The sequence below is a fragment of the Balaenoptera physalus genome (genome assembly GCF_965194825.1).
Source record: "Balaenoptera physalus genome assembly, chromosome: Y".
In the NCBI taxonomy this organism is placed as follows: Eukaryota; Metazoa; Chordata; class Mammalia; order Artiodactyla; family Balaenopteridae; genus Balaenoptera; species Balaenoptera physalus.
In genome coordinates, this window is record NC_138904.1 from 7,445,836 (window position 1) to 7,458,696 (window position 12,861).

General features: G+C 33.2%; 1 protein-coding gene across 29 annotated transcripts in view; it reads right to left on the reverse strand.

Annotated features, from left to right (window-relative positions):
- The window catches only part of LOC309653428 (lysine-specific demethylase 6A-like), a 164,280-nt gene that overhangs the window by 62,684 nt on the left and 88,735 nt on the right, over positions 1-12,861 (reverse strand). For 21 of the 29 annotated variants that reach the window (XR_014259154.1, XR_014259155.1, XR_014259156.1 and 18 more), the window contains 7 exons: positions 7,100-7,193; positions 5,422-5,548; positions 2,520-2,618; positions 2,178-2,397; positions 1,528-1,662; positions 929-1,075; positions 271-366 (listed from right to left, as the gene is read on the reverse strand). Coding sequence is in view for 25 of the 29 variants with exons in the window: in XM_082448076.1 (XP_082304202.1) it covers positions 271-366; positions 929-1,075; positions 1,528-1,662; positions 2,178-2,397; positions 2,520-2,618; positions 5,422-5,548; positions 7,100-7,193 (918 nt within the window). In the remaining 4 variants the exon portion in view is untranslated. Of the gene's footprint in view, positions 1-270; positions 367-928; positions 1,076-1,527; positions 1,663-2,177; positions 2,398-2,519; positions 2,619-5,421; positions 5,549-7,099; positions 7,194-12,560; positions 12,580-12,861 lie in introns of those variants that run through there. The other 8 variants (XM_082448075.1, XM_082448073.1, XM_082448074.1 and 5 more) reach the window with 3 other exon arrangements.

The window sequence follows — 12,861 nt, forward strand, 5'->3', positions numbered from 1 at the left end:
TGTGCTACCAGGGAAGCCCTCTAATAATTCTTAAATTTCAAACATATGAATACACTGCTTGTTTTAAAAAGGTAAAAAACAAAAATGAATTATGATCTCTATTCCTCTGGAAAATGTAGGCTCATTATAATACTTATGTACGTATTAATTTATGCCATGTCTGAATGGCTTACTGCCATTCAATTTTAAGAATACCCAGAAAAGCTTAAAGTTTACTACCTCAACTGAGTTAGAACATGGTGTTAAAACCGTCAAAAGAGTATTTCATACCTGTAATTTCTGTGGTGTCAAACACCATGAATGAACTTGCTGCTGTACTGAAGTATGTGAAACAGTATGGCCACTATTCCAGTTCTCAGAACTATTCTGAGGAAAATTTATTTGTAAAAATTAAAAAATATTTGGTTAAACTCATACACCAATAATTATGACTAGTGAGATACCAAATGACTAGGAATTGGAGTATTTACACAGAAATAAACTTATTTTTTAAAACCATTTTTAAAAATTTTAATGCATAATCAATTTGGAAAATTATGAATTTGAATTGTCATTCATTCTTTAACTTCACCTTAAAAGGTTTGTATATAAAAATGACTCAAAGCTCTAACAGGCTATCCATTATATCCAACACTTAATTTATTTTAATGTCTGAAGTGGTGGTATAAAGTACATTAAATTCATAAAAGCAGGGAAATGAATAAAATGACTTGATGAACATAAAGTTATCACTACTTTCTATATTTCTATCACTACTTTCCATAAATGATGCTACAATTTCAGGGTAGGAAATACTGCTTATAATAGCAAAATAACAAACCTTTTCACTCTCTGATGTACATAGTTTAAAATTTAAGACAGGCACAATTACAGACTTTTAGCTTCACTTCTGATTGGGATTTTCCATTTCTCTAACATGTATATATACCTTTGTTGGACTTTTCCTCTTAGCAGTATTGGACAGGCCATCTACTTCATTAGAAGTAATCATGTGTACTGGCAAGGGCTGTTGTGAAATTGGAGTTTGACTGAGGCCTAATACAGGTTCAGTATTTGGATGATGAACTTTGTAAGCCTAAGGATCACAGAAGTAAAACAAAAATATGGTTCTACATATTCTTAATTCATGCCTTCAAATTACAAAACTTTATAAGCTACATACTTTCAAAACTATGTGGACATCATGGATTGCAACTGAAAATCAAAATCAAATGATTCATCAGTGGAGGAATGTGTATCTTCTTTTGAAAAACTTGGTTTTTAAAACATTAAATAAACCACTGTGTAACAGTCCCTTAAGAAATCCCTTTTGAAATCATGAAACTATACAAAAGTTTTAAATTGGTACCCCAAGTTTCTTCCCATATCAGAGGAAGTTCTATTTTGATCTAAAATCCCTTTGTAATTAGATTTGAAGGATTTAAATTTTTTAAAAAAGCCAATTCTACTGTAATTTAGGTCTGATCACTACCAATTGGAAAGAACCCTTAAAGCTGGGCACCTACAGAAGATAACCCAACTTCTCACCTGCTGTGCTGTGTTCATGGCACCCTGCCTGGAGGTAAGCTCTGCGGGTATTGGTAGGCTCCATGCCTCCTCAATACTAGGAAGTAATTTAGTTTTATTCTGTAGACTACCTTGTGGAAGGTTACACAACTGAGCCTAGGAAAAATTATGTAAAAAGCAAATTTAACATAGGACTACTTGAGTCATAGCAAGTCCACAAAACTTCCTCAATGTTACAGGTACTTATTTTTTTAAAAAAGCAGATTATAAATTTGGGGTTTCAGATATATGCTAAGTATAAAGAGGGCAACTAGAATATACTTGCGAGAATCAGAACAAAGCTAAGTTCTGTTTTTCAGAATTGCCATGGATACCTTCTCATGAAATTTCAAGCAAGAGTGAAAAACAATGTGTTTTTTTCTCTAAAATGCTATAACTTAAAAACATAGCACACAGAATCAGGCAAATTAACATGCATCAACAAAATAAAGATGCAAAAGAACATTTTCAATACAGTATATCTTAAAGTGAAAAATAATATCACAAAATATTAAAAAGTACAGAAACAAGTTATTCACATCAGAACAAAAACAGACAAACTTTCCAGCCACCCTCCTGTGCCAGTTATCATATGGAAATGTCTTTTAAAATATGCTATTTTAAAAATTTACCTGTAAAAACTTAATTCTTCCTGTGAGCATAGAGCTATTACTACAACTTTTGCTCCTAGTTGCATTTAAGTAGCATTTAATGGCATCCTGAGGTTGGTTGCAGGATTCATAGAGAGTGCCTAGGTCCATCCAGGCTGCTGCATGCTCATGGTCCAACTGTACAGCACAAATATAGGCCTGTAATGCATCCATAGGCTGATTTTGCTGCTGATAGAGCACACTGGAAAGAGAAATGAAGTTTTCTAAAACTGGGTGTAAGATTAACACACAGTATATTAGATGTAGTTCAATAAATCTGTGTATCAATTAAAAATGTTACAACTTTAAACACACAAGCCTTACCCTATTGAACACCAGGTATCTGCACTTGCTTCTGATTTATCAATAGACTGCCTGTAAGATATAAAGGCATCCTGAACTTTCCCAATACTTGAGTAGCACCTGGAAGAGGGGAGAAATAGATAGATATAGTTATAAATATATATATTTATATGAAGTATTCCATAAATGCTTAAATTAACTATATTAGTTTACCAAAATTATATACATGGAAAGGGAAAATACTTATTAGCAACATATATGTTTACATATAGATTTAGATACTGATTTTAATCTACATTATAATTTGCTGTTAAATGAACTCTCTTATAACTGCAAACACATGTTACATAATGAACTCTTTTCAAACCACTATAGCACAAATTTGTTCACTGCTAGAACATTCAGTGTTAAATACACAAAGCTCTTTTTATATGTACTTTATACTCAAGCTTCTTATACTACAAGAATATAGAGCTAAAAAACAAAGAGAAATTAAATGTTGATAATGATTTCAATTTCACTAGCACATCGGAATTTTCCTTTCTGAACTTATAATACTCATACAAACATTCCTTAACTCATGAAACATACAAAACTGAGATACAGTTAATATCAAATTGCACATAAAAAAAGCAGTAAAAGTAAGTTTAAAAAATGGCTATTTGTGGGTTGAGAGACCTCAGAAATGCCGGTAAAAGAGAAAGAGACGCAATTTCAAAGAGTGCATACAACGTAAGAATCTGAGGCAGAATTAAAAAGGGAACAGTAATGCAAACAGGCACAGATATTAGAGACTATATGAATAGTAACAGACAAAAAAATCTTTTAACAAAACCAAATTTCAGATTATCAGACAAATGCCATGTGTGTGAGTGTGTATATATATGTATATACATATCCTTCCTAAATATTAGGAGAATTGGAAGTATTTCCTGAAACCAGCATTTTCACATTCCGTTTTTTAAAAATCAAAAGAAGAATTCAACGTGTCCAAGTTTGTCTAGTCCACTGACCAGGGCTTTTCTCTCCGACACAAGTTGTCTAGGTTCCTCTGAGGCAGGCTGGTATAACAGCAGCAGCACTGAGTAAAGCTGGGTTCTAGCTCTTTTTGTGACATTAATTAGCTATGTTACCTTCAAAAAAACCACTTTACTTCTTTGAACTCATGTCCCCCATTTGTATTATAAGAGGGTGAACTAAGTTGCTGCCTGATCATTCCCAACTCTTAACAGTTTTCTGATTGTGGGAGACTATTTAACATTGTCATTACCAGTGTTATTACTGTATCACCCCATTCCTTTAACATACGAATTCCAAACAAGAAGCAGCAATAATATGCAACACAGTCTTGAACACAGAGGTAACATATGGTCTCTGAAATACTAGGATCATCAAATCTCTGTAAATTTTACCAGCAGTGAGATCCCCATTCACAGTGTCAGTAAGTTTTAAAATATTTTTCACAAATTTGATTTTTCTATCAATAAAGCCAATTAGAAGCAATATATCAAAAGGCAGAAGATAAACAAAGTTATAGAAAAAAACAGACTAAAAATAAACTGTCTAAAATGATTATCCTTAGACCAAAAAGGTAAGTATCTTCTAGTTGAGAAATCAAGAAACTGCTCTGTACTTGCAGAAACTTTTATCCAAAAAAGTTAAAACAAAGCATATGCCAATGTTTTAAATTCAGATAACCTCTAATAAAGCCCTCTGTGGAATACTGCTGTTCTTAAACAGATGGGAAAGTGCACCCTACTAAAATGCTGACTTTAAACATATTTCATTGCATCTTCATTGTACATAGCTGTGATTAAACAGAAACAACAATAAGGATCCCTTATACTAAGAAGTCACACACAATGTAAACTACATTATGCTACAAACTTTTATCTTGGATAAAAAGGAAAAAAATATCCTGGGTCATATTCTTCTAATCTATACTAGCAAAGTGCTAATAAAAACCTAGTATTATATGTCACACCTCTCCCTCTTTCTAAAGATAAGCCTCTTTTACAATCACTGTATGAAGACAAATATTGTGCAAAGGTGGTAATAATATTAGCTCCAAACCCAAACGCCACTTATTTAGTTCGCTTATTCCATTTATTAAATATTGGATCAATCCAGGCACATTGCAAGGCAATGGAAGATAGGAAAGATTCAGTTTCTCCTGGAGGACCTTTAGTAGACGAGAAAAAACTAAGTTGAGAAGCAACTCAAATTAGACTCTTTTAATAAGCCTGGGGGAGACTATGAAAAACTCCCCTAAAAGTAGCTAACTTTAATTCTTATTATACATAATAGAAAATCAAATATTTTAAAAAGGAACTATCCTAATACTAATCTGACACAAATATAAGTATACTTTACTTTTTAAAAGAGAAAGATATTAAAAACTAAAAATTAAATTAACACAAAACCTAAGTTTGATTTAGACTTTATGTCAAACATCCTAAAAAACAAAAAATTCAATGTGAAAAAGTATGGGGCAAAATTCACAGTCAAACCAAGAAGGAAAACTAAATTTATAACCTTGAGAAAAGGTACCTGACATATCTAATCCAATCCATTCATTAATAGGTGGAATGAAAATTCAGACCTCAAAGAATTTAAATAAACTTTCCCATAGGTGGTCCTCAGGTAAAATAAAAAAGAATTTTCTGAAAATTCTCTAAAACTCTTCAAAACTCTCTGAAAACTAGTGATAATTCAAGTCACGTGAAGACAATGTGAAAATAAAATCTAATAAGCAAAATAAGAATTCCTCAGTAAAAGCACCTAACTTAGAGTGATCCAATTTTACCTCCCAAGAATCTCTATTATAAAGTATTTAAAATAAAATGTCACTAAGCAATTATGTTATTAACATTTTAGATTATAAATCAACTCTGGGCAGCACAACCCAAGTGTCTGGTCTCACCTGCCAAGGAAATACCAAGACTGGCCAGAATTAGGATCTGCCTCCAATGACTTTTGGAGATACTGAATAGCATAGCTTTCCTTGGTGGCTTTGTCTCCTAGTAGATCCACGTTATGATGCATCCATCCTATAATTAAACAACTGCAAGCATTTATCCATGATTAAACTATTCTTCTAGCTTCAACATTACCATGAAGCACACAAATAAATTAAAATACCCTTTTAGTACATTTATTTGTTTATCTTGAATCAAACTTTCCCTAAATTTCAACCTACCAAAAGTAACTACTACAGGAAAATCCATTTTACTAAAAACATATAATCAAAGCTATGAGGACTCTTAAAGAATAGAATGAAATTTAAACCATCAGGAGTAAGTACTGCATAGAAGCCGTAGACAGATTCTCCTTTTCTAAATTTAATTTGGAAAAAAGTTTTCCAATTTATAAACCAAAAAATACAAAGATGATTAATTTACTTGTGCTTTAAAGGTTTATTTTGAAAACAATCTAGAAAGCCCATGCTTATCTCACAGGAATCAATAAAAGTAAAAATATTCAAAGATAAATCATTAAAAACAAAAACACCTTCCCAAAGATCCTACACTTTAATTACACTAATTGTTCTCATATAATCCTAAATATAACAACATTAGATAAAAAACAAAAACAAAATACCTCCAGGGATATATGGATATCTAAATGAAAAACTGGTTTGAAAAGTTATAAAAGCAGTACCGTGCTTAATGAAGAGGTTTAGAGTTACAGCTACAGAGACAATGTTAAAATTGGATCATGAAAAAATGGTAAACATTTAAGACAAATAGAAATTAATGCTTCAGTTGTTAGTCAATTTATGTGTATACAATTACCTTTGCAAAACTATCACTTAAGCAGAAGTATTACTAATTGCTTTTGACATTATAGGTAAAATACTGCCATTATAAAAATATTCACATTATCACAAACTTGATTAAAATTTAGAAATTACTCAAAACCAAAAACAGAGAAAGGAAAAACAAATTTTAAAAACCCAACCCGTATATTAAATTATACATGATAAATAACCAACAAAATGAATTACTGAGTATTCTATCATCTGAGTAGTACTGATGTATTACTTATATTATTTTTGAACACCAAACCTTTGCTTTTAAAACATAAGAATATAACAAGTAGCTGGAGAAAATAATGAACTACTCTATAATTTTTAGGTGAGATAGTTCCATTAAGTCATACAATAAAATATATTGTATTTCAAGCTCAACAGCACTTACCTAGCCATTTGAATTATTTCAATTCAATTGACTTCAGAGTGCTAAGCACTCCTCCAGAGTGGAGGAAATACTGAGGGATAATTTTGAGAATTTAAAAGGACTAGTTGCACTGGACCACTGTATTTAGATAAATTTTGAGATGAACTGTGCTAGATAGTAGGAATAAATATATTATCAACTCTTGACAAAAGAAGAGAAGGAATACATTTACAATGGAAACATTTACAATATAAAATACTCATTTTAAATACAATCTCAAAATAATTTGTCAAAATTAATCCTAAAACACAGAAGTTTAATGAAAACTTACTTTTAAGCAGAAGAGTCACAATTGCTCCCACCCACCAGTGCCAAAATGTTTAAAATACTACAATATATAATAAAAAGTAAATTTTTATGTACCTAACTGTTGTAAAACAGTTGCTTTTACTTGTGCAGGTAGGTTTTCTGTCCCTAAAAGCTGTTCATAAGCTTCTTTTGCAGAGTGATACTTTCTCTAGAGAGTAGAAGATATTCAGAAGAAAAAAAAAAAGATAAATCATTAATACAACAAAAATAACAGACTCATAATTATGGAGAACAGACTAGTGGTTACCAGTGGGGAAAAGGAAGGAGGAAGAGGCAAGATAGGGGCACTGGATTAAGAGGCACAAAATACTATGTATCAAATAAATAATCTAAAAGAATATATTGCAGAATACAATGAATACAGCCAATATTTTATAGTAACTACAAAGGCAACACGATCTTTAAAAACTGTGAATCCCTATGCTGCACAACTGAAACTTACATAATATTGTACATCAACTATACCTCAACTTAAAAAAAAAAAAAAAACCTTCAAACAGGTTTTAAACATCACTGTAGATGTTAAAAAGAAATTAATGGCATGATTTAATTAACTTTTCCACTAATAAAGTGGAATAAACACTGATGTATATGTGTATATATATCACAAAAACTTACTAGTATATGAAGATTTAGACAATAATATTTTAAAAGTTTCAATTATTAACAAAAAAAGAACATAAAGAGTTCTAATTTATTAACTGAGTATTTCCTTACTGTGGACCACCATGTTTCAAAATAACTAACAACAAATAAAACTACCCTTCAATATAACAAGGTATTAGTAAAATATGCCATTTATAACATTTGCTGTATCTCAAAAGTTACAAAGAAAATAACTCCAACCTTAGACATTATTTAATAACATTCACAAGGCTGGAGAAATATTCTACCAGCAAATGTATAATTAACCTAGAAAGACTTTTGAAGATACGGACATCTTATAAAGCAAATACAAGTGCTACTACTATCCTTTACAAAGTCTAAGACTGAGGAAAAGTAGTTTTCTTCTTAATTTGCATTTTGAAATTTATTGCTTTTTTATAGAAAATACTTTTGGAAAGTGTTCATAATTAAAAGTGGTTTTTAAAGGCATAACATTTCCCATAGATATGATAACAACGCTCATATTACAAGTACAGGCAAATTTACAAATGAGACCATTGCCCACAGTTCTCGTTTAAAAATTATTAGTAAGACTAAAACCTATTATTGTTACTGTGATATTAAACACAACTCTTCCAAAATAACAGAAAAAATTAAAAAGAGAAAATCCAAAGTATGGTCTCTTTAAAACGTACTTGGGAGTGGCATGGACATAAATATACTACCAAATGTAAAATAGATAGCGAGTGGGAAGCAGCTGCATAGCACAGGGAGGGCAGCTCGGTGCTTTGCGACCACCTAGGGGGTGGGATAGGGAGGGTGGAAGGGAGGGAGATGCAAGAGGGAAGAGATATGGGGATATATGTATATGTATAACTGATTCACTTTGTTATAAAGCAGAAACTAACACACCACTGTAAAGCAATTATACTGCAATAAAGATGTTTAAAAAAAAAAAAAACATACTTGGAAAAACTGTTTTAGACATTTAAAGAGTATTAAAAAAAGGGATGATAAAGTCATTTCCAGGACATTTTTATTAAATGAGCAGAGCAATATGATTCATTAAAATAAATGTATAAATTGGTGCTAAAAATACTGAGTTTTTACTTTAACCAAATGAGACAAGGAAAGAAGGAGAAAGAAAAAAAAACCCATCTCTTTTTTTTTATCTCTATCATATACCCACATACATATGTACATACACACATATGTATACATAGGAACGCCACGGCTTTAACGTAGACAGCAAACCAACATCCACAAAGCAGCCAACACTTACAAGGATAAACACTTCCCCAAGCATGAACAACCACAATTAATAAATTCAGCAGCATACAAAATTAACAGCCAAAAATCAGCTGCATTTCTATATACTAGCAGAGAATACTTTAAAAAGGAAATTATGAAAACAAGTCAACTTATCGCAACACTAAAAACAAAATTAATTTAAAATAAATTTACTGGGCTTCCCTGGTGGCTCAGTGGTTAACAATCCACCTGCCAGTGCAGGGGACACGGTTTCAAGTCCTGGTCTGGGAAGATCCCACATGCTGTGGAGCAACTAAGCCCATGTGCCACAACTACTGAGCCTGCACTCTAGAACCCGCAAGCCACAACTACTGAAGCCTGTGCACCTAGAGCCTGTGCTCCACAACAAGAGAAGCAACCGCAACAAGAAGTCTGCATACCACAACAAAGAGTAGCGCTCACTCGCTGCAACTAGAGAAAGCCCGTGCGCAGCAACAAAGACCCAACGCAGCCAAAAATAAAATAAATTTATTTAAAAATTTAAAAATTACAATAACATGAATTTACCAAATATGTGACTTGTGTACAAAACACCACACTTTCTTTATCCACTCATCTGTTATTGTTTCCACATCTTGTCTATTGTTAGTGGTTCAACAAACACAGGACAATTCTTATTTTTTTTAATGTATTTATTTTTATTATTTATTTTTTATTTCTGGCTGCGTTGAGTCTTCGTTGCTGCATGCAGGCTTTCTCTAGTTGCAGCGAGCAGGGGTTACTCTTGGTTGTGGTGTGCGGGCTTCTCTTGTTGCGCAGCATGGACTCTAGGCGCGCAGGCTTCAGCACTTGTGGCTTGCAGCTCTAGAGCGCAGGCTCGGTAGTTGTGGCGTATGGGCTTAGTTGCTCCGTGGCATGTGTGATCTTTCCGGACCAGGGCTCAAACCTGTGTCGCCTGCATTGGCAGGCGGATTTGTAACCACTGCGCCACCAGGGAAGCCCAATTTCAATTTTTTTGAATAAACACTCAAAGGTTGGAATACTGGTTGGATCCTATGATACTTCAATTTTTAATTTTTGAGGAATCTTCATACTCTTTCTATACTAGCTGCACCATTCTGCATTCCCACCAACAGTGTATGAGGGTTCCAATTTCTCCACATCCTCACCAACACTTGCTTTCGTTTTTTGATAATAGCATTTAGACAGATTTTAACTAATGTGTATATATATATTTTTTAGACATGTTTTTGCACACTTAATAAACTATAGTACAGGGTAAACATGACTTTTATATGCATTGGAAAACCAAAAAATTCATGTGACTTGCTTTATTGCAATATTTACTTGATTGCAGTGGTCTGGAATTGAACCTGCAGTATCTGTGAAGTATTCCTCCTGCATTAAGATAACACAATTGAAGGATTCAATGTAATCCCTATCAAAATCCCACTGTATTTGCCAGAAATTTTAAAAATCATCTTAAAGATCATACGGAATTTCAAAGGGCCTCAAAGTCAAACAATCTTGGGGGGTAAAAAAGAACAAAAAAAAGAACAAAAGTTCAATTATTTACACATCTTAGGTTAAAAACTTTCATTTTTTCATCATATACTACACCCTTATCTTCTTCATTCATCATTACTACAAAACTGCTGAAGGGAGAAATAATCCAAGTGTTTACTCACAGATGAACATATATTTGATAAATCAAACAAAATCTGATATATATATATGGAGTCATCCCTGATATCTTCAGGAGGTTAGTTCCAGGACCTTAGTGGATGTTCAAGTCCCTTATACATGCAAAATGCAGCAGTAGATGCATTTAACCTATGCACATCCTTACATCTGTCTTCTTCATCTCTAAATTTCTTATAATATCCAGTTCAATGTAAATGCCAAGTAAATAGTAGCTGGAATGTAGTAAGTTCAAGTTTTGCTTTTTGGAACTTTCTGGAATTTTTTTCCCAAATATTTTTGATCTGAGGTTGGCTTAATATGAATATGCAGAACCCATGGACAGTGAGGGCTGACTGCAGATATAATGGAGTGTTATTCAGCCTTAAAAATAATAAAATTCTGATACATGCTACAACATGGAAGAACCTTGATGGTATTATGCTAAGTGAAATAAGTAATACACAAAAGACAAGTACTGTAGGAGCCTATTTATATGAATCCACCTGCCAGTGCAGGGGACATGGGTTCGAGCCCTGGTCCGGGAAGATTCCACGTGCCACGGAGCAACTAAGCCTGTGCACCACAACTACTGAAGCCTGTGCACCTAGGGCCTGTGCACCTAGGGCCCATGCTCCACAACAAGAGAAGCCACTGCAATGAGAAGCCCACGTACCGCAACGAAGAGTAGCCCCGCTCGGCTCAACTAGAAAAAGCCCACACATGGACAAAGAATCAACACAGCCAAAAAAATAAATAAATAAAATCAATTAATTAATTAATTTTAAAACACCTAATACTGTATATTAAGGAACTAAAAAGTAAGGAACATAATAAACACAAAGGCAGATGGAAGGAAATAATGAAGATGGAGAGCAAGAAAACAAAAGACAAACAAGGAAATCAATAGCTGAATCTTTGAAAAGATCAACATTAACAAACTTAGGTGGACTGATAAAATTACAGGAAGACCAAATCACAAATCATAAAGTGAGACACTACTAACTTCATAAAAATAAAGTGTTAAGAGAATTAAAACTATGAAAAACTGTATGCCAAAAAATTACATAACCTAGATGAAATGGACAAATTCCTACAGACATGTAAGTTACCAAAACTGACCGAAGAAGAAATAGGAAAATCTCAACAGACCTATAAACAGTGAAGAAACTGACTCAGTATTCATGAATCTCCAAACAAAGAAAAATTATGAAACAAGTGTCTTCACTGGGGAATTCCACCAAACATTTAAGAAAAATGAACAGCAATTCTGAAATCCTTCATAAAAAATGAAAACAGAGGAAAAACTTCCTAATGCATTCTATGAGGTCAGTATTACCTTGATATCAAAACCAAAGACATTTTATTAAAAAAAAGAAAACTACAAACCAATATCCTTTATGCATATTTATGCAAAAATTCTCAAAAGAATACTAACTTACTGAATTCAGCATCATATTAATAAAAAATGAAGTAGGACTTATTCCCAGAATGAAAGGATGGTTCACTCAATGTAATATTGCACATTAACAGAAAGAAGTCAAAAGAACATACGATCAGCAGAAAAAGAATTTCACAAAACGTGACAAAATTCAGCATCTTTTCATGATAAAAAATATTCACCAGGACTTCCCTGGTGGCACGTGGTTAAGAATCCACCTGCCAATGCAGGGGACACTGGTTCCAGCCCTGGTCCGGGAAGATGCCACATGCCATGGAGCAACTAAGCCTGTGTACCACAACTACTGAGCCTGTACTCTAGCACCTGTGAGCCACAACTATTGTGCCTGCGTGCCACAACTACTGAAGCGCATGCGCCTAGAGCCCGTGCTCTGCAACAAAAGAAGCCACCACAATGAGAACCCTGCGCACTGCAACAAACAGTAGCCCCCGCTCACCACTAGAGAAAGCCCATGTACAGCAATGAAGACCCAACAGCCAAAAATAAATTAATTAATTAATTTTTAAAAATACTCACCAAATTAGGAATATAGGGGAACTACTTCAATCTGATGGAAGGGCATTTATGAAAAACCAAAGTGATTACATAGCAGCTTTATTCATAACTGCCACAATTTGGAAGAAACCACTATATCCTTCAGTAGATGAATGGATAAATAAACTTGGTTCATCCAGACAATGGAATATTATTCAGAGCTAAACAGAAATAAGGTATCAAGCCATAAAAGGATATGAAGGAAACTTAAATGCATATTACTAGGTCAAAGAACCCAACGTGAAAAGACCATATTCTCTGATTCCAACTCTCTGATATTCTG